Below are 19,617 nucleotides of genomic sequence, written 5' to 3' on the forward strand. Positions count from 1 at the left end.
ATTAAATCGTCATTCCGAGTAAAGATGCGTCAGCCTAGGGGAAGAACTACTTTGCTACCGAGACTCCGCCTAGCCCCAGCCATGCGGGACCCCGCAACTGGCCAACGTTGGGTTCTGCCGGTCGCCCCAAGGAAAAATGTCGCCCGCATATCCCAGGAGAAAATGCGCAACCACGCTGGACACTTGGGCTCCGCCCCCGCAGGGCCCTCAAAACCAATAGGCGATGAGATCCTCCATGCGTCACGCAGCGCTGGCCAATCGAGGGGGGCCACGACCATAGAAAGGCTGGGGCGGCAGGGCCAGGCGGCTGGGCGGTGGCAGTACGTGATCGTGTCGACACTCTTGGGCCATGGTAGTGGTGGCATCCGCGCAGAGCCCGGCCTCCGGGGCTCCCAAAGTGCTTCTGTTGTCCAGCAAGCCCACCGCTGCCGCCGGAGCCCCGGCCGGCCGGAATGTGCCACTCATGCTGCCGGCGGGCCAGCGAGGGGCCGGCCCAGAGGCAGAGAGCGGGGGTCCAACCCAGGCTCGAAAGCGACAGCGCCTCACACACCTGAGCCCAGAGGAGAAGGCACTGCGGAGGTGGGCGAGGGATCCGGGTCTGGGACCGGATCCGAAACCGGGACAGGGGTCTGGGTCTGGATCGGGCCGCGCTCGGGCGCCCCGCGCCCGGCCAGTCTGGTGCCAGCGTGGCGCGGGGCGGGACAGGAAGTCTGGACTGACGGGATCCACCACGCTGAATCGAGTCCGGGCTGCTCAGGTCTTCTTTATTTCCTTCTTTTCTGTCTCGTTAGAGATGCCTAGAACTGGGTATTCGGGCACCTGGGCTCCAGGCCCCGTTGATGTGTGACCACAGAAGCAGCTTTTCTGAACTTGGAGTCCAATAGCCCTCGGTGTACCTACTGTATTTTAAGGAGCAGCTGAAATGACAGCTGTTGAAAGGGCTGCGAGGCTTTCTAGTCAAACTCAGTCTCTGCGTCCTTAAAATGGTCATTACTTCATGAGGTTGTGGGGGAGATTAAGATAGTAGCGCCTGTTACTTAACTAAGTAATGTTAGTTCTTTTCTGAGCAGTGTGCACTTTGTGGTTTGTTAAGTGCTTCCTGCAGCAGACGCGGCTCCGGCCTAGGATCCAGGACTGCCCTGGACCTCAGCACTAGAGGGGAGGGCGTCAGCCTCTCCCCTGTTTGAGCTGTGCTTGGGGAGAGAGGGTTTATGTCATTGCGCAACTGAGGCCTTCACTAGATTTAGATAGTCCAGGTTGATCCCGGTGGAGGGAATTGGAGTCAGGAAGTAACGGGGGAGTGGAAAGGGGAGGGGGAAATTTATTGCGTTGCCAGATGAGTAATATTTGTGTCCAGCCCCCGTGCTGTGGCTGGAAGGAGACTGAGGTGGATGACGCAATATGGGAGAGAATAACGCAGTTCTTCAAGTGAGATTGAAAGAAGGCTGTATTTTTGTTTTCTTTGATTGAGGGGAAGAGCCTGAAGTGGATTTTACCATTAGTCTACTGTGTACTGTAAATTGATGTGAAAGCACCAGCTGGCCACGTTTTCAAATAAAGATATAAATAAGGTTTGAGATGACTCAGTGTGGTATATCGCTTCTGTTCCTAGGAAACTGAAAAACAGAGTAGCAGCTCAGACTGCCAGAGACCGAAAGAAAGCTCGAATGAGTGAGCTGGAACAACAAGTGGTAGATTTGGAAGAAGAGGTAAAAATACTTAAGGCTAAACTCTTCTCTTTCATCCACTGTAATATTCTTCCTTGATAAATGTTCTGGTATTTGTTGCCCATCTCAAGTTGTTTCAGTCCCTTTAGAATAAAATTGAGGGTGTAATTAAAAGTTAAACTAATCTAAGTGAGGGTAGATAGGTAGTTGGTTAAGTGGTGAAGTTTGATGAGAGAAGGATTGACCTTCTGGCATGTGGTGCTAGATCTGTTTCAGAGTTAGTGAATTACAACATTCCAACAATGTTTATCAAGTTAGTACTAAGAAGTCATTAAGAGCAGATAGGAAATCATTGCTTAAGCTTGAGCCCCTTCCTGGCTTGGCCAAAGTCCACTAACGGTTCCCTGTCCCTTTTAGGGTCCACCTAAATCTTAAATTATTGCCAGTTACACATCCTGAATACATAAGGATTATTTATATTGTTTTTATTTCTTGTTTTACATATTTCGATTTTATGGTCCACTTTTATTATTACCTGCCAGTTCAAGATAGGATTTTTTTTAAACATTTAAATTAAAGCTACCAGTCACCCTTTGCTGGGGTCTACATTAGTTGGAGGCATTGTGTTATTTGTGACCCCATGAAATGACCCTTCTTAAATAACTTAGTGATTATGACCATGCCTTCTACTGCCTAATATGAACTGGATAAACATAGTTTTTCCAGTGTAGAAGGAAATTAATTGTAGTGTGAAACTTCATCTGGTGTATTAAGTGAAAGAATTAGATGTTTTAATAGCCTCTTATGAACTTTCTTCCAGAACCAAAAACTTTTGCAAGAAAATCAACTTTTACGAGAGAAAACTCATGGCCTTGTAGTAGAGAACCAGGAGTTAAGACAGCGCTTGGGGATGGATGCCCAGGTTCAGGATGCTACAGTAGAAGAGGAGGAGGAGACCAAGGTAAGTATCTCCTTTATTTGGTGCCATATGTGAGAAGTGACATGGTTCTAATTGACATGACCTGACCCTCTTTCTTTAATGACACTTATTTATTTTCAACTGTGTATTGAATATACTCAGTCCTAACAATTAAAATAAGTTACATGACTCTCTAACAGTAAGTACTAACAAACGTTGTTAGCCAGCAAGATGTGCTAGTATTAAGGAGGATCAGAATAAGAGGGCCAGTCAAATCTGACTTTGAGTGTTACTAAATTTATAGTAGCCTTTTGATGAATGTGAACAAGTAGGGAAAGGATACATTTTCACAGTGACACTTCTCTGATGGAAGATTTATGGCTTTTAGCCCTAGCTGGTGTGGCTCAGTGGATTGAGTACAGGCCTGCGAATCAAAAGGGTCTCCAGTTCAATTCCCTGTCTAGGGCACATGCCTGGGTTGAGGGCCAGGTGCCCGGTAACGGGTGCTCAAGAAGCAACCACACATTGATGTTTCTCTCCCTCTCTTTTAACAACAACAAAAAAAGATTTATGGCTTTTAATCTGTGGATTCTGTTAACTTCAGTGACAATGCTTACATGGTCTAAGATCAACAGTAGGGCCGTTCTATTCTGTGAAGGTAGTAGTATTCAAGACAAACTTTAAAATAATTACTATCCCAAACGATTTTGGGCCTAAATTTACTATAGTACTGTATTACTTAGGGACATTATTATGGAGACTATCAATTAGGGTATTATTTAAAAATATCAGTCCTAGCCCTGGTTGGTGTGGCTCAATGGGTTGGGTGTTTGGGTGTTGTCCACAGACTGAAAGAAAGGTCACCAATTCGATTCCCCGTCAGGGCACATGTCTGGGTTGTGGGCCAGGTCCCCGACTAGGGATGTGTGAGAGGCAACCAATCGATGTTTCTCTGGCACGTTGATGTTTCTCTCCCTCTCTTTCTCCCTCCCTTCTCCTTTCTCTGAAAGTAAATAAATAAAATCTTAAAGAGGACAATATTAATCCTGCTTGAATCTTTGGGGAGTAAAAAATATTTCATAGCATATAAAGTTAAAATGAAAAGTTAGTCTTACTCCCTTTTCTCATCTTTTCTTGAGGAGGACTCAAGAAAATGGAAATAACAAAGGTAAGGGAAAGATTTCAGCTCTGTAGATTAGTTTTCTAACTTTCTTGAAACTTGAGAATCGTGTTCCCTGTGGGCATTCTTCCTTGGGGATTCTCAGCCGTTTGAGCGGTTTACTCACTTCGGTGTCTCCTCTCAGGGGGATGAAGCGAGGCCGGTGGCCGGGTCTGCTGAGTCCGCAGCACTCAGACTACGTGCACCTCTGCAGCAGGTGCAGGCCCAGTTGTTGCCCCTCCAGAACATCTCCCCATGGATTCTGACAGTGCTGACTCTTCGGACTCTGAGGTAGGGGTTATCCGGATGTACTAAAGAGCTGTAGAACATCTGCTTGATGCCCAGTATCCCGAACCAGACAGATTAGGGTGTGAGTTAGCTTGGGTTGGGTTAAGGGTGAACATCTACTACCTTCCTGTTTCCAGGTGATTCAAGGTAAATGGATTTGGTGGGTTGTAGAGGTTATCATACAGCATAATGATTTATTTACATTGTAGAACCTAGTACTAGGTATTTTAGGTGGATTCTCAGGTGCATTCTCATAGTTGGACTCCATTTATTTTTTCCTTCTTGCAGTCTGATATCCTGTTGGGTATTCTGTTCAACCTGGACCCAGTCATGTTCCTCAGATGTCCTTCTCCAGAGCCTACCAGCGTGGAGCAGCTTCCAGAGGTCTACCCAGAAGGACCCAGTTCCTTACCGGCCTCCCCTTCTCCATTACTGGGGACGTCATCAGCCAAGCTGGAAGCCATTAATGAACTGATTCGTTTTGACCATGTATATACCAAGCCCCTAGTCTTAGAGATCCCCTCTGAGACAGAGAGCCAAGCTAATGTGGTAGTGAAAATTGAGGAAGCACCTTCCAGCCCCTCAGAGAAAGATCTCCCTGAATTAACTGTCGCAGTGAAGGAAGAACTTGTAGAAGATGACTTCATTCCAGAGCTGGACATCCCAGATGTACTTTCATCCAGCCACTGCCTGAAGCCATCTTCCTGCCTACTGGATGCTTACAGTGACTGTAGATATGAGGGCTCTCCTTCCCCTTTCAGCGACATGTCCTCTTTGCTTGGTGCAGACCATTCTTGGGAGGACAGTTTTGCCAATGAGCTTTTCCCCCAGCTTATTAGTGTCTAAGGAATGATCCACTACTACCCTTTTCCTTGACTATTACACTGCCTGGAAGATAGCAGAGGCGCCTTTTTGTGCTTCATTCAAAAGCCAAAGTAGAAGGTACATAGTGAAGAATTTGTCCATTCAAACCTCACAGGTCACCCCAGGTATTATCTTTTGACATTCAGCAGTGTGCAAGGTACTCTGATACAGTACAATAATGCAAAATTACAGCTTTTGAGGTTGTACCTTTATCTTGAGGGCAGCAGTTTGCCCTAAAATACTTACGTAGAGGACATCAGACAGGGAATTTATAAGTGGCCCTTTATCATTTCTCCCTTCTCAGTATCCCAGGCTTGCCTCCAATTTTAGGTCCTTAGTTTGCTTCTGCAAGCAAAGAGAAACCTACCTGAGGGGGCTCCTTTTCCCTCATGTACAGTTCCAGTAAAGATCAAGAATCTTTTATAAAGCTATAGAAATTTACTATGTAAATGCTCAATGGCATCTTTCCCTGCTAGTATAACTTCTGAAGGTGCTTTCTCCATTTATTTAAAACTACCCATGCAATTAAAAAGTGCAATGCAGTGTCTTTGTTCTTTGATTCTTGGACCTTATGTTCCCTCTAGGTGTTTCACTGTTTGCCATGGTAGTGATTTATCCAACTTCAGTAAGCATGCCAGTTTTTAAAGTGACTGAAGATTTTTCCCCCTTAATTACTGCCTGCTCCAATTCCTGCTGGCCATAAGTGTTACAATCTACTCTGAACAGTTACTGTATTTCTGAGAGTTTCTTCAGTCTAATGAACCATATCACAGCTAGTAAGTGGCAGAGCTAGAACCCTTAACCACTGTTTCGCTATACCATCTCGTGAGAGGACATGCTGTTAAATCAAAGTTTTCTTACAGTTATTAAAAGAATTAAGAGCATATTCTAGAAGCAGACTCCCTGAGTTTAACTCTGCCGCTGTTAGCTGGTAACCCTGGATGCCTCACATCACTTATTTCCTCATCCGCAAAGGGGCATAATAGTCAACATCTCTAACAGTTAAACAATTCACACAGATGATATAAGCACTTAGGATATGCTGGGCACCATCCCAAACACTCAGAAGTTAGCTATTACCACCTAATCCACTTTGGAAGGATTTTAATCTCTTACAGAATTAGATACACTCTAGAACTGGTTTCACTAAAGAATGAACCTGTTCAAGGAAAAATCCTAGATATTAATACAATCCCCAAACTAGACACTTGACGACCTCATCATCCTTCATGGTGCACCTCTTCCTTCGGAATCCTCTTAAAAGATATTAGCCCTGGCTGGTGTAGCTTAGTGGATTGAGCACAGGCCTGTAAACCAAAGCATCGCCAGTTTGATTCTCAGTCAGGGCACATGCCTGGGTTGCAGGCCATATCCCCATATGGGGTATGCTAGAGGCAACCACACACTGATGTTTCACTCCCTCTCTTTCTCCCTCCCTTCCCCATCTCTCTAAAAATAAACAAATAAAGTCTTAAAACATTTCACCCATGCCAGCATTCTATGCCAATATTTATTAAGACAACCCCTGGGGAGGTCAAAGTGAATGAGTACAATACAGAAAAGGAGATGGGATTCAAAGAGTCCCAAGCAGCAAGGCAATGCAAAGTAGAGTCTCAACCAAGCACAAGGGAATGCTTTTGGTGTGACTGGAGCCAAGTCTACAAGCATACTTGCAAGCAAGACAACCTAAGATCCTTGGTCACTGAAGCCAGAGCCCAACCCTGGCTCTTGGCATGCAAGTTTACTTGGACTCTGAGTTTCTGTATCGTAAATGTAAGGACTGTCTCCAGCTGTCCCTGTGATTAAAAACCTAACCACCTGATTTTCTATAACTGAAAACTTAAGAGCTGAAAATATATTTAGGGATTGTGTAGGCAGATGCAATTACAGATGCATTTTAAGCCTCCATCATAATAGCACGAGCATCTGGAGATTGAGGCTCAAGTAATTTCCATTCAATGACATCACATGAAAGAGGCAGCTGTACTAACAGGAAAAACACACAGGACATACATAACCTGTGTAGATTATCAGGGTTTTCATTTCCTGCACAGATGGGGGAAAAAAACTACCGCTCAGTCTTGAGAAAACACCTGGTATTCAAGGACATCTTCATATTGAAACACTAAATCCAATGGTTAGCAACAAAAATCAAGACCTTTTCCTACAAAACTGAAACACAATTTCTACTAAATGTTAAGAGTTGTCCATAATTGAAAGAATCAGGTGACAGATGGCTGCACAGCATTTCCTTGGGCCCTGAAACACCGATCTTTGTGTGCTTCCTTGCTTTTCTAGGCATACTACTGGAGCAGACACAAAGTAGGCACAAAACTGTAGGCAGAAGGTAATGCCGCCTACTCCAGGTATATTTTATGGCATTGGTTAAAGTCTATAATCTAAGAATTAAACCTTTACCTTGTGACTTCTCTATGTTCATTGAGAGACAGCAAGATTGGCTTATTTACCCCACTAATCAGTCGTTGAAAGACAACATATTTATCTGGCTGGAGTTGTTCTCTCTAAAATGCCAATGGTAGAATATTTAAACCAAATGGATGTACACAAAACTATATTCCCCCTCAAGTAATGACATATTACACTGCCTGAACCTCACTGTAGATTTTGATGAAATCTAAATGCCACTTTAGATATTGCTACAAAAGGACTGTAAAACCACTGGTCAAGTCTGAACACTGGACCTGGTGAATTGGATTATAATACAATCTTGTCATTGCTGCTAAAGTTTTAGTTAGCGAACAGGTAAAATAACTTCTTTAAGATTATTTATTTTTAGAGAGAGGGGAAGGGAGGAAGAGAAACATCAGTATGTGGTTGCTTCTCGTGTGCCCCCCTACTGGGGATTTGGCTTGCAACCCAGGCATATGCCCTGATTGGGAACTGAACCCTTTGGTTCCCAGCCCAGCACTCAATCCATTGAGCCACACCAGCCAGGGCTAAAAAAGAACTTTTAAAGATAACTTTTAGCTGAGATTTCCTAATTTTGGTGAAAAACAAAGTGAGATCCTGAGTTTTCTGTAACTGTAACCCAAACTTAACTCTGCCTTGCCCATACGTCAGGGATCCATATTTATTAACAAGGGTTGTAAATATGCAGGCAACACTGCCACCCAGTGACCTATCAAGTCGAGAGGAATGATCATGTAATTAAACATCATGCAATTTCCCTATTCCTTATTATTGTTAAAGGTCCCAAACCTATAAAGACAACAGAACTGTAAACTCTGTATTCTATTTTCAATTTCATATTTGAACATTTTTGAAGACTCAGTCACCACCACCATCTGAATACTGGCAATCCATTGCCATTACCAAGCAATGGTACTGCTGTTGACTGACAACAAAAGTAAATTGCTAGTAAGAGTAGAGAGCATTCTAAGGGCTTTGGAATGGCAAAACACAGTATGCCTGTTTTGCAAATAGCTAATTCATTTATGAAATTTACTTTTAGCCCCAAATAATTATCTCTTCAGAATACATTTTAGCCCCTCACTAATATGAACACTACTTCAAAAGCAAGTTAGAGGAAAGCAAAGTGGCTGTTACATTTACTCAAGTACATGAATACAAGTATCTCAAAAAGTCCAAAACACTTATGAAGTTTTATTGAAAACAATAAAATACAGTAACACCAGATTCTCATTTTAAAGTAAAATTGACAATTTTTCAGAATTTTCCTAGTGCTGTACCATTCTTATCACTATTAAAAAACAAAACCAAGTTCCAAATCCAAAATACTTAATAAACTTGCTGGTAAACATTCTTGCCATGGTTCTAATATTTTTCTAATTTTATATTTGCACCTTTCAACAATGAAATTTTTTTAAAAAATTGGTTGATTAATATTTGTGAGAACTTGACTTACTTTCCTCATACTAATTAAAAACAAAAAAACAAAACCCACACACACCCTACTCAAACTCAGAGAAAATATACATTTGTTCATTAAAGCTCACCTGCTTTAGATAATTTTTTTCTCTTCACACATTAGCATAGAAAGCTAATGTTTGATCCATGCTGTAAAAGCTGTACCAAATGAAAAGACTTATCCCTTTAGAAAAACCTTAAGGCAAAAGCAAAAGCCTTATGCTACAAAAGAAAAACAAAGCAGAGAAGCCTGGGGACTGTGGAGAAGGCTCAGATAAATAAGCACCACAAGGATGAAGATAATTTTTGCATGAACATATGAAAGAAGTTTAAAAAGAAGCATTAAACATCCATTTTCCTGCAGAAATAATTATGTCAGGTATCTTGACTCCTGAAACAAGTTCTATTTAGATTTTAACTAACAGAATCTTCATCCTCTCCTGTATTTATCAATGGTACCAGAGCCTTGTTTGGGGGCCCTTCTTTCCTCCTTTGCAATCACACAGACCTTTGACCAGAGGCCTGCCCAACAATGCCTACAGAAGACAATCAGTGTATTTGGGTGCTTCTTGGGAAAGCTGTCACCTCCCCTTCCACCCTACCGCTGGGACTAACTCCAAATTCCAGGCAGTCACTTCATGTTTTGGGGTTATACTAGAACAAACTTTTTTTAGCATGGAGATTTCTTTAAGGCTGCAAACTTTGCAAGTTGGTCCCATTGAACAATGACCTGAAAGCAGTTTTTCAAATGGCATGAATCAAACACTTGCAAATTCCAACAGAATACAGTTTACATTCATCTCTAAATCTGAGATTAAGAAACTATTAGCTGGTTTAAATACTGGTTTGAAGTTTGAGTAATTTTACTGTGTAGACATTAAATATTTTGTTTAAATATTAAACATTAAATCTTTTCCTGACTATCCAGACAGAAATAGAGAAAGCAGGAACAAACGGCAAGAGAAGAAACAGTCCAATAAACAGACTTGTGACTTCTACGCCATCTGTAACAAGGGAAGGGATTTCAGAGTGTTTCAAAAATGTCTGGGAGCTAGTTACTAAAGAAGTTACCTCTATACTTAGCATAAATCATTTCTTCCCCTACACAAGGTATCTGATTCCTCTAAAAGGGGAAGAAACCCAGAAAACAAAAAGAACTGGGGTGGTCTCCTGTTCACACTGTGTGAGGAAAGGGCCAGCATGACACTATTACACTCATTTAATAAGTTATAGTGAATATTCTGTAGCATTAAAGGAATTGTCATTTCACTTTGCACTACTGAGTCCTTGTCAAGCAGAGTTCTTCCTGAGAAATGAAAAACTTCAATCCTGGTTATCCCCAAAGGACATTTTGAGCTGGTTCAGGTCTGAAAAATGAAGACTTCCTTTAGCAGGAAGCTATTCTCCACTAACTTTCAGGATACTGCACAACAGTTGAAGCACCAGGCAAATTGGCTATTTCAGTAAATCTCAACATTGCCCGCACATATGGTCTCAGTTAATTATTCAGTCATTGTTTTCTAAATTAACATTAAAAACTCAACTAGCTTAATATAGGTACAACTTTTTCTTTAACTACTGAAGTTATCAATGCTGGGCTTAGTTAACACAGCACTTCCTTGGGATTACCTAAAAGATAACTTCTCTCATAGCCAATGTGCATAGGGGTTACCTTTAAATCATCACTCAAAGTTGATTAAGTTGTAAACATTACTGAATAGCTTGGCTTATCAATTATACAAGGGAATTCAAGGAGCTACAGTAATACAAAGCAAAAAACCCTCCAAGGAAAATCTCTTCTTTGTATTTTCATTGCATTTTCACAGAGGCAAAGAGGTGAGCCACAATGCTACTGGCTATTTAGCTACATTAAATTGACAACTAATGTACAAGTTTCAGAGCCTCTATTAAATTTCTTAGCAACAGGCTTAAGCTACTGCTTTTTCCCCCCTCCTTCTCCCTGAACCACTGTAAACAGAGCTCATATCTACAGATACAGTTATGATTCAACTGTCAGGGTACAGTTGTAGTGGCAGTATTCTTCTTTCTTAATGCATCTTTTTCAACTCAAGTGTCTGAGTTTTCTCCAAGTATTTGAATAGTTTAGAACAGGGGTGTCAAACCAGTCTCATGGTTGCCTTCAAAGGGCCAAATGTAATTTTAGGACTGTATAAATGTAACTAGTCCTTAACTAGGGGCAAGGTGCTTGGCACTGCCGCCAAGTAGAAACAAGGTGCCGGGCCAGATCAAACAAGGTAGAGGGCCGAATTCGGCCCTCGGGCCTTCTGTTTGCCACCTGTGGTTTAGACCATGTAACAAATGACTTAAGTCACCCTTACACGTATAGTTTCTATACTTGCCTGTGCACACTGTAATCTCACAATATTAATTCCTCTAGAAAACAGTTTTTCCCTTGAGACAAGCTTCCTTGGCAAAAAGTTGAATTTAAGAAATGGCTACCCAAAATGAGTCCCACCCCACATCACAGGTGGAGATACACCCGTTTCAATTAAACACATGAGCCTTCTAAAATTGACACCTTTAGTACAGAAACACATTTCTAGAGTTCCATCTCTTCTTCTGTGCAAGCAGCTGTCTCCAAACTACTGTAAATATGCATCCCTGTTTGTCGAGGTTCCAAGAACAGTTCAGTTCTCCCAGGGAAGGCGGTGCCGGCAACGGCATGCTTAGTTTGGCTCTCTCCTGTGTAGTTCTTAGCATTTGATGATGGCTTTGGCTTATCAGAAAGGAGTTCAGGGAGAGGTTTCCAGAGCACAAGCTCCATAGAAGGACGGCTCCTAAGACATAAAATACAGATTTTTTAACAAAAAATTTTAGGACATGAAAATAAAAGCTGTATGTTAAAAAGCTAATGTCTGCTATTTAATGTGTAGAGTTAAGAAATGACGATTTATGATAATCCAAATTAATCTTTAGAAAGGACACTCAAATACATAAAATTTTACAGTTCTGCATGCATTTTTTAACCAAACCAACTGGTTCTACTGGTGCTGTGATAAGAATACAAACATCCAATGTGAAAAAATAAGAGGTCTTTAACATCTTAACTTTTCTAATAGTATGATGTGGGCTACTATCTAGTACTAAACCATTATAGATGAAAATGAAACACTGGACAAACACATTAAGAGTAATTCAGTATTCACTTTACTCAGTATAGCTATGATGTACCAGTGTAAATGCTTTTTGAAGCAAACCTAAACGATTATGGACCCAATGTCTACGCCTGTCCCCACTATGCCCTCCTATGCGCCCCGCCAACCATTAATGACTTGATGGTCTAGAGCCCAAAGGCAAGTCAGGCAAAATAAAGCACGAACAATGAAGACCTCCAAAGGTTAGCTTATGGAAAACTACCAAGGCTGGAGGGCAATGTGATCTGCTTACTCTTGGCTAACCTATCTACCCACCCTCAGGGCTGGGCAATAAATTACAAATTTAAGCTAGATGGCTAATCCAAAATCTCTGTGAGCTAACATCAAGCAGCAGCTGAACTCACTTTACCTAGCATCATTAGGACTGGTGTCCTAAGAGAATTTTTCAGATATTTGACCCTCACCCCCACTAAGCAGCAATTCCTATCAGAGCAACACCTAAATGGCACTTCATAACTTGCCTACATGATATAATGATGACTTGAGATCATCTAAGGCCCACGAGAATTACAGAGCTATTAGTTCTTGTGTTAATGAGCCCCAGGCTCATGCCCACTTTCCAGTTTCTTCTCTTGTCCTCACACTATACTTCTACTACTCACTACTATGAGTTTGTTTGTTCTGCTGTCACTAGCTGTTTCTGTGCTTCTACTGATGATCTAGGAAACCAGAAAACTGAACTCATTAAACTGTGTCTACGGACAAGGTGGTTCTTAGGGCTAAGAACCATAGTGTACTGAAAGGCCTTCAATACACTATGAGACAAGCATATGAGCTTTGATTTGTAGCCTTTGTGATAACTTTTTTGATTGCTGGAAGACATTTTTTATTTACTAGGTTTTGATGGTGTTCCCCAGATAACTGAAAAAGCCAGGTAAACAAGTAGTTTTGCCATGTGAATCTTATGCCCCTTTCATGGACCTCACCTTTCCCTTCCCTCTCCTTCCCCCAAGGCATGTTCATTACCTTTGCCTTTCTCTTCCCTAAGCTCCAAGGGCCTTCTGCTCTGTAACTTGTTTCCTGAGCCTATGCAACCCAGTTTTTTTCTATTTCTATTACTTTCATAACTTTCTAAATAAACTTCCTCTTATAATTCGAAAATGTTTTTGAAAAGAATGGACTCTCTCTTCCCAATTCTCCCATTCCCAAATAGAATACAGTAAATTTCGGGACTTCAAAAGAATCCAGCGTACATAGGCAAAGCAGCCTGAATTGAAAAGGTCTGTCTGCAACCTGGGCTAAATACAAAACCTACTGTGCTTTCACTTGGCTGGTGATCAGGACATGAAGAGATGGCTAGAGTAGGGCACCCAGCATCTAGAGACACTGGGTTTTCCCTCCAAGATCGTAAATGAATGGAAACCAGGAACCAAAACTTACATGGACTCAATCATTTTCTTTGTAAAGACTTCATCAAATTCCCTCTTCAAACCTGTTTTCATGGTATCAGAAAGGACAAGACTGGGGAGATGGTTAATATTTCTGTCAGGTTCAACTTCTTCATCTTCGTCAATTATCCTAAATAAAGGCAGCAGGAGCAGAGAAAGAAAACTTACTTAGTCAAGCTATTATATATTCTAGCAACTGGACACAACTTTTAAAATAAAAAAGGGTAAAGGCAACAGGTGCTATATCAAAAGGTCAAGTAAAAGGAGGCTATACCTGAGTGAAAAAATTATACACAGAAGAGTTATTCAATAGTTAACAAAAGTTTTATGTTAGATGCAACCAAATTTGAAGAATGTATCCCTGAAAAGTCCCATAAACCAAAAGTTAATATATAGAGATAGGAAGTGAAAATATTCTGTCCAGTTCTATGAGAAGAGGTTCTTTTATCATTTAATGTGTACATGAGTTTCCTTATTTTTACAGTCTCTCTGAAAGGTTTAGGGTCAAAGTATCATCACATGATGAATTAGACTAGATTAAAAGAGTAACAACATTGCACAGAACAGCAACATGCCCTCTATATATACTGCCCATTTACCTGTCCTCAATTTCCTGAAGCCTCCTTCTGGCAACTTCACACTGAGGTTCTCCAGTTGTCTGATCCATTTCTTCACAAATAACATCTAACATGCCAGGTGCAGAAAGGCCACTAGTGCATGGATTTACTCCATGACCTTCTATATCCTGATGTGCACAAAGAATCCAGTCATTAGGACCAGCACAGAGCCCTGCTTCAGTTAGCCTTTTCTTTCTTACTGGGCAACTGGAAAAAAAAAATTACAATGAAAATCCTGACTAACATAAATGAAATGTATACTATCCCTCTAATAAAATTCTTATATGGAATAAACTAACAATTTTTGACAGTGTGTGTTTACAAGATGGAAAAGCATGCACTTTCTTTTCTGTCACTCTCACAAACACCTTGAGAAGTCTTCTTCTACTGCTCTCACTGCCAAACTAAGCTGTACCTGCAAAATTCTGCTTTTTCAAATTAGAAGTGCTCGTGGTGGGAACTTGAAGTCATTCCTATTTATTTGACTCTGGATGGGTCAAGTGGGAATAAGGAAAAGCAGCAATCCAGCACCAGCCATATTTTGTCAGACTGCTGCTGCTCCATCAAACTGGTCGTATGGGGAGGTGGTCTGCAGGCACCCTATATTCCCTTATGGCAAAAATACATGCCTCATCAGGTCTGTTCCAAATACCACAGGTGATGTATTACTAATTTCCTGGTACTCTGCCAAATGTCATACTGTCATTTGACTCTCTGAGTTCTTGACTAATGAGGCACACTATTCTTCAAACATAAACTATCTTTACTTCCTAGAAAACTTACATTTCATAGACTTTAGAGTTCATCCTCTAATTTCTTTGTTTTGCAGATTTGGAAACTAGAACCTAGAAAGACTAAAGTGCCCCCTCCAAAGTGTCATGTAAGATATGGCTACATGCTGGGCACCAGACAGACCCCAGAGGTCTCGAATCGTACTTCTGTGCCATTTTAACTAAAACCTCCAGCCTCCTTAGTAACGTTCAACTATTCAAACTCTTACCATGAACTAACATTTACAAGCACTATGACGTGACCAGTTTAGTTGAAAGCTGCCTGAAGCAAGTTAAGACAACCAGCCACTTCCTTAGAAATACTTTCTATTTCAGTATTTAGACCAAAAGTACTTTATTGTCTAGGCATCAGCAAGTACAATCTCAAGACCAGAACAGAGCTCTACAACCAACAAAATTCATTCATGACCACCACAGCTTCTCATACTCTAAACTGAAGGTCAAAGGAAGCGGTACATTTCACAAGGAGAAGTTTCTCTTCTATGTTACGACTATGAAAATCAATATTAAAGTTTCTGGTGATACAAAGTCTGACAAGTAATAATGTTCTCTTGAACCTAGATTTTTGTTTGGAATCAGCTATTAAATGTTTAATTTGTAATTAATTTAAATTCCTAAGAAAATTTTAAGAATATCTAGTTATTCATATTTCTATAATACTTGAATCATTTCAAGTATGTGATGTTTTGAAAAGCAGAAAAAAGTTAAGCACATAACAAAATATTTTAAGGAAAACAGAATAGATCTAGAGGGAACAGGTAATTTCCTAGCACGTCTAACAATTCAACTATTTAATGAAACCAAGTGTAAGTGCTGGGTTCTGATTTCTGTCCTCCAACATGATTTGGACTAAATTATGTCATGCCTATAGGTCTACTTTGCAAATAATGAGGGAAGAGTGATGATTAAGTCCCAAAGAAAAGGTCATGTAAATGACTTCCGAGTACTGATAAGAGCTGTGGAGTGGCAGCGGGACAGCACACTTCTGGGCATTCTACACCCAAAGGTCGAGTCCCTCACCCTCCCAGGGACTCACTCTCTCCATCTGTAAGTTAAAGGTGGATAACTTTTTAAAAATTTTTATTTACTGATTTTAGAGAGAGGAAGGGGTAGGGGAGGGAAGGCGGGGGTGGGGAGAGAAAGAGAGAGAAACATTGATTTATTGTTCTACTCTCTTATGCATTCACTGGTTGCTTCTTGTATACACCCCGACCAGAGATCAAACCTGCAACCTTGGTGTATCAGGATGACACTAACCAACTGAGCCATCTGGTCAGAGAGGCACTAGAATCCTTTATTCAACAGCCTCTCATAGGAAACCCCAGCAAGATGAAAGCAAAGAGGTCCCTGTGTACCCACGGCAATCCCAAGGCAACAACGAACATAAATACTGTCTGGACCAGTGGTTTTTAAAATAAGGCAACTTTCAAATCTACTATCTTTTCCCCCTTAACTTTAAAAATATTTATTTATTTTTAAAGAGAAAGGGCGGGCAGGAAAGAGAGAGAAATATCAATGTGGATCAGCTGCCTCTCCCACGCCCCCAACTACAGACCTGTCCTGCAGCCCAAGCATGTGCCCCCACCGGGAACTGAACCCGCGACACTTCGGTTTGCAGGCGGCGCTCAATCCACTGAGCCACACCAGCCAGGGCAGCTTGTAAATTTTTAAATTATCTTCCACAGGAGATACAGGTAACAGGCAACGGGGTTGCCCCTGGGAAGAACTGTGAGCGTGGAAAGTAAGCCTTTTCACCACGCACCCTCTTACACACTTGGAATTCTTTTACTTTGTGCATGTAACAACATTCACGGGGCTGAAAATTTCAACTTGACAATCCATTATAAAATGAAAAGTTTCTGAACTTTGCCAGCCACCCAGTTCCTTTCTTCAGCAAATGTCACCACTTCCTGTGGCTCCTTTCAGAGACACCTAACGTTTCACCTTTTCACTTAAAACAAACAACTGAAGATATAAAACAAGGTAAATTAAATGACCCTTAAGCGAATAAATGGCGCCTGAAACTTACTCATCATCTTCCAGCTCTAGCTTGTGTTTCTTTTTGCAGGGAACTGAAACACTGCTGAAACAAACAAACAAACAAACAAACACACGCATCAGTCACCGGGGAAATGGACGGAGTCTGTGCTTTCCGCGTCCGGCAGGCTCCCCACCCCACACCTGCCCAGCGGGCCGGCTGCACGGGTCACACGGTCCCTCGCGTAAACGCTGCGAGGTCCGGACCTACGCGGGGACTGGAACCTAAACGCTCCATCCCAACGAGGTAACGGGAGATACACCTGGGGACGCACGGAGAAAACAGGCGTGCGGGGCCGGCGCCGGGACGAGCGCTTTCTTCCCAGGGTAGCATCACTAGGAGGACCCGCCGCGCGCAGAGGAGGCAGCGGATGGTCCGAGAGGCGCGGGAAGTTGAGCCCAGCAGCGGCCGCACCGCGGCCGAGAGAGGGGCGAGCGCGGCACCCGCCGGGGCACAGCGGGGCTCCCGAGGGCCCGGGTTCCAGCCCCGCCCGACCCGGTGCGGCTGGGGAAAGTCTCCTCACTTCCCAGCGGAGGCGCGACGCTGCGCGACCTCCGGGGACTTCCAGGGAGTCCCCGGAGGGTCTCTGGAGATCCGCTTTCTCAGCGGTAAACCGGAGCTGATAAGCCTCCCCCTGAGGGTCCTGAGGAGGGAGCACCCCGCCCTCCCGCCCCGCGCGCGCCGGGCTCCTCACCGTCCGCGCGCCGCACTCCCGCCGGGGCTGCTCGGGGAAACGCGGGGTCCCGGCCGAGGGGCCGGCTCTGCACCGTCCGCCCCCGGCGGCAAGGCCGGGCCGCAGAGGGCCGGCGGCTGCGGCTGCAGGAAGTCCGAGCCGCTACTCAAGGGGAGGCCGCTGAAGGGCCGACCGAGCGCGGCCATAGCCGGGGAGTTGAGCAGATTGCGCCCGCGGCCCCGGCCACCCGTGTCCCCAGGTCCGGCAGCTGCAGCCACAGCGACTGCTGAGAGGTGTCCGCCTCCGAGCCTGCTCTTGACCTCACGTCACGCCTTCTAGAACCCTCCACCCCGGGCCGCCCAGGAGCACGCCGGGATTTGTTGTGTGTGGAGAGCTGCTGTCGCAAGGAATGCCGGAAGTTGTAGTCTTAGCAGACTACAAACAAGATGGCTGCCTTGGTTTAGTAGGCTAAAGCTTGAGGATTGCTCTGTCCGGCCTTGAACGTGACCTAGGTTCGAATCCTCACTCCACCAGGTATGTAAATTATGTAATCTGTGTATCTTAGTTTTCTCAGCCGTAAGACTCGTTAATGATAATACCAACTTTATAGGGTTGATGGGAAAAGTAAATGAATTAAACATATAGAGCCCTTAGAATGCTTCTTGGCACACAGTACAGATTCAGCTATTAATTCCTTCTGTGTTTTAATGTAAATGAAGTTGGTGATGACTCAGAGGGAACAACAGGGAGTGTCAGTAAAGACCACAGAGGGCCTTCCAGTTTCTGGGGCATCCAGAGGCTTGCCAGGGGAGTTAGCGGAGTTGGTCAACCCAAGCCACTGATTATGCCTATTTTTTTCCATCACCGGGAATGGCCCCATCCATCATCCAGTCTGAGTTGCTTGTGCCAGCGTCAATACCCATCAGCCAAAGACCATGGAGAACATACCTATAATTGAACAAAGATGTGTTTATTAATAGACTCCTTCCAGTGAGGGAGTTTCTAGTAAGTAGAACTTTTTATAGGATTTGGGCTGTCTTAGGTAATTTGTGGGAAGGTTCAAGGAAATGGAGCTTTGTTCTAGAATTAATATTGTCAGGAAGCAGAGATAATTCTATGATTGGGTATCTTAGTCAATCTTTTCTAAAAGGTGTGAGGAATGAAGATAGGCTAACCATGTAATTGGTAAGGAGGCAACAGTCCTTCATATTAGCCAGGATAGGGAGATATTTGGTTGTTTTTGTGTTTTAGACAATGTTCACATTTTTGTGTGTATTCAGACATAATTACGAAGTAGTCTTGTTTTTATCTTTAAGATTTTTTTTATGCTCTGGCCAGTGTGGCTCACATGGCTGGAGCATCATCCCATAACTGAAAGGTTGAGGGTTTGATTCCCAGTCAGAGCGCATGCCTTGGTTGCAGTTTTGATCCTCTGTCTGGGAGGGTACCATCCCTGTTCCCTGGGTGTGGGAGGCAACTAGCCCATGTTTCTCTCTCGCATTAATGTTAATCTCTCACTTGCTCTCCCTTCCTCTCTCCCTTCCTCTCTAAAAGCAATGAAAAAAAATGTCCTTGGATGAGGATAAAAAAAAATTACATTTTGATTGATTGATTGATTGATAGAGAGGAAGGGAGAGAGAGGAGAGAACATCAACTTTTTGTTCCACTTTTTAAAACAGATTTTATTTATTTATTTTTTAGAGAAAGGGGAAGGGAGGGAGAAAGAGAGGGAAAGAAACACTGACACGAAAGAGAAACATCGATCGGGTGGCCTCTGGTAAGCGTTCCCACCAGGCACCCAACTGCAACCCAGGCATATGCCCTGACCAGGAATCTAATGGGCAGCCTTTTGCTTTGCAACTGAGTCACACCAGTCAGAGGTGTTGTTCCACTTATTTATGCCCTAACTGGTTGATTCTTGTATGTACCCTGACCAAGGATCAAACCTGCAACCTTGGCATATCAGGACAGCACACTAACCAACTGAGCCAGTTGGCCAGGGCTGTCTTGCTTTTATCCTGATCCATCCAAGTCACATCTCAGTCCTTGTCTGGTGTTGACATTCTGGGAAGTTGTCTAACAAGAGGACACCAAGTCCCAGCCTACAGTGCCAGGCCAGTTTCAGCTACCAAAATATGCTTTTCTCTTT

The 19,617-nt window shown here is 43.0% G+C and overlaps 2 protein-coding genes across 3 annotated transcripts; one reads left to right on the forward strand and one right to left on the reverse strand.

Moving 5' to 3' along the window:
• Positions 1-290: 290 nt before the first annotated feature.
• On the forward strand, positions 291-5,439 carry XBP1 (X-box binding protein 1). The gene is given in 6 exon segments (XM_045826882.1): positions 291-579; positions 1,613-1,709; positions 2,488-2,628; positions 3,891-3,926; positions 3,929-4,036; positions 4,322-5,439. Coding segments are annotated over 6 exon segments (1,170 nt in total). The 5' UTR covers positions 291-349; the 3' UTR covers positions 4,880-5,439.
• A 3,062-nt stretch (positions 5,440-8,501) lies between these two features.
• Positions 8,502-17,812, reverse strand: CCDC117 (coiled-coil domain containing 117). Of its 2 annotated transcripts, none has more exons than XM_045826888.1 (5): positions 17,490-17,812; positions 16,787-16,837; positions 13,949-14,173; positions 13,342-13,479; positions 8,502-11,583 (listed from the first exon to the last, which is right to left on the reverse strand). In XM_045826888.1, exons 1-5 carry the CDS (start codon positions 17,672-17,674, stop codon positions 11,346-11,348), a joined length of 837 nt encoding a protein of 278 aa, XP_045682844.1. In that variant the 5' UTR covers positions 17,675-17,812; the 3' UTR covers positions 8,502-11,345. The 2 variants fall into 2 exon arrangements, with proteins under 2 accessions (XP_045682844.1, XP_045682843.1); XM_045826887.1 differs by having other exon boundaries at positions 16,787-16,840.
• Positions 17,813-19,617: the final 1,805 nt, after the last annotated feature.

Source organism: Phyllostomus hastatus, unplaced genomic scaffold, assembly GCF_019186645.2.
Source record: "Phyllostomus hastatus isolate PE091 unplaced genomic scaffold, TTU_PhHast_1.1 phas_scaffold_760, whole genome shotgun sequence".
Taxonomy (NCBI): Eukaryota; Metazoa; Chordata; class Mammalia; order Chiroptera; family Phyllostomidae; genus Phyllostomus; species Phyllostomus hastatus.

Bases quoted from the DNA above. Each gene is read 5' to 3' on its own strand.
- CCDC117 (XM_045826887.1), bottom strand. From the start codon at position 17,674: ATGGCCGCGCTCGGTCGGCCCTTCAGCGGCCTCCCCTTGAGTAGCGGC. The intron at 16,841-17,489 runs GTGAGGAGCCCG...TGTTTGTTTCAG, and splicing joins GGGAGTGCGGCGCGCGGACG to CAGTGTTTCAGTTCCCTGCA. The intron at 13,480-13,948 runs GTAAATGGGCAG...GCCTTTATTTAG, and splicing joins CTTCAGGAAATTGAGGACAG to GATAATTGACGAAGATGAAG.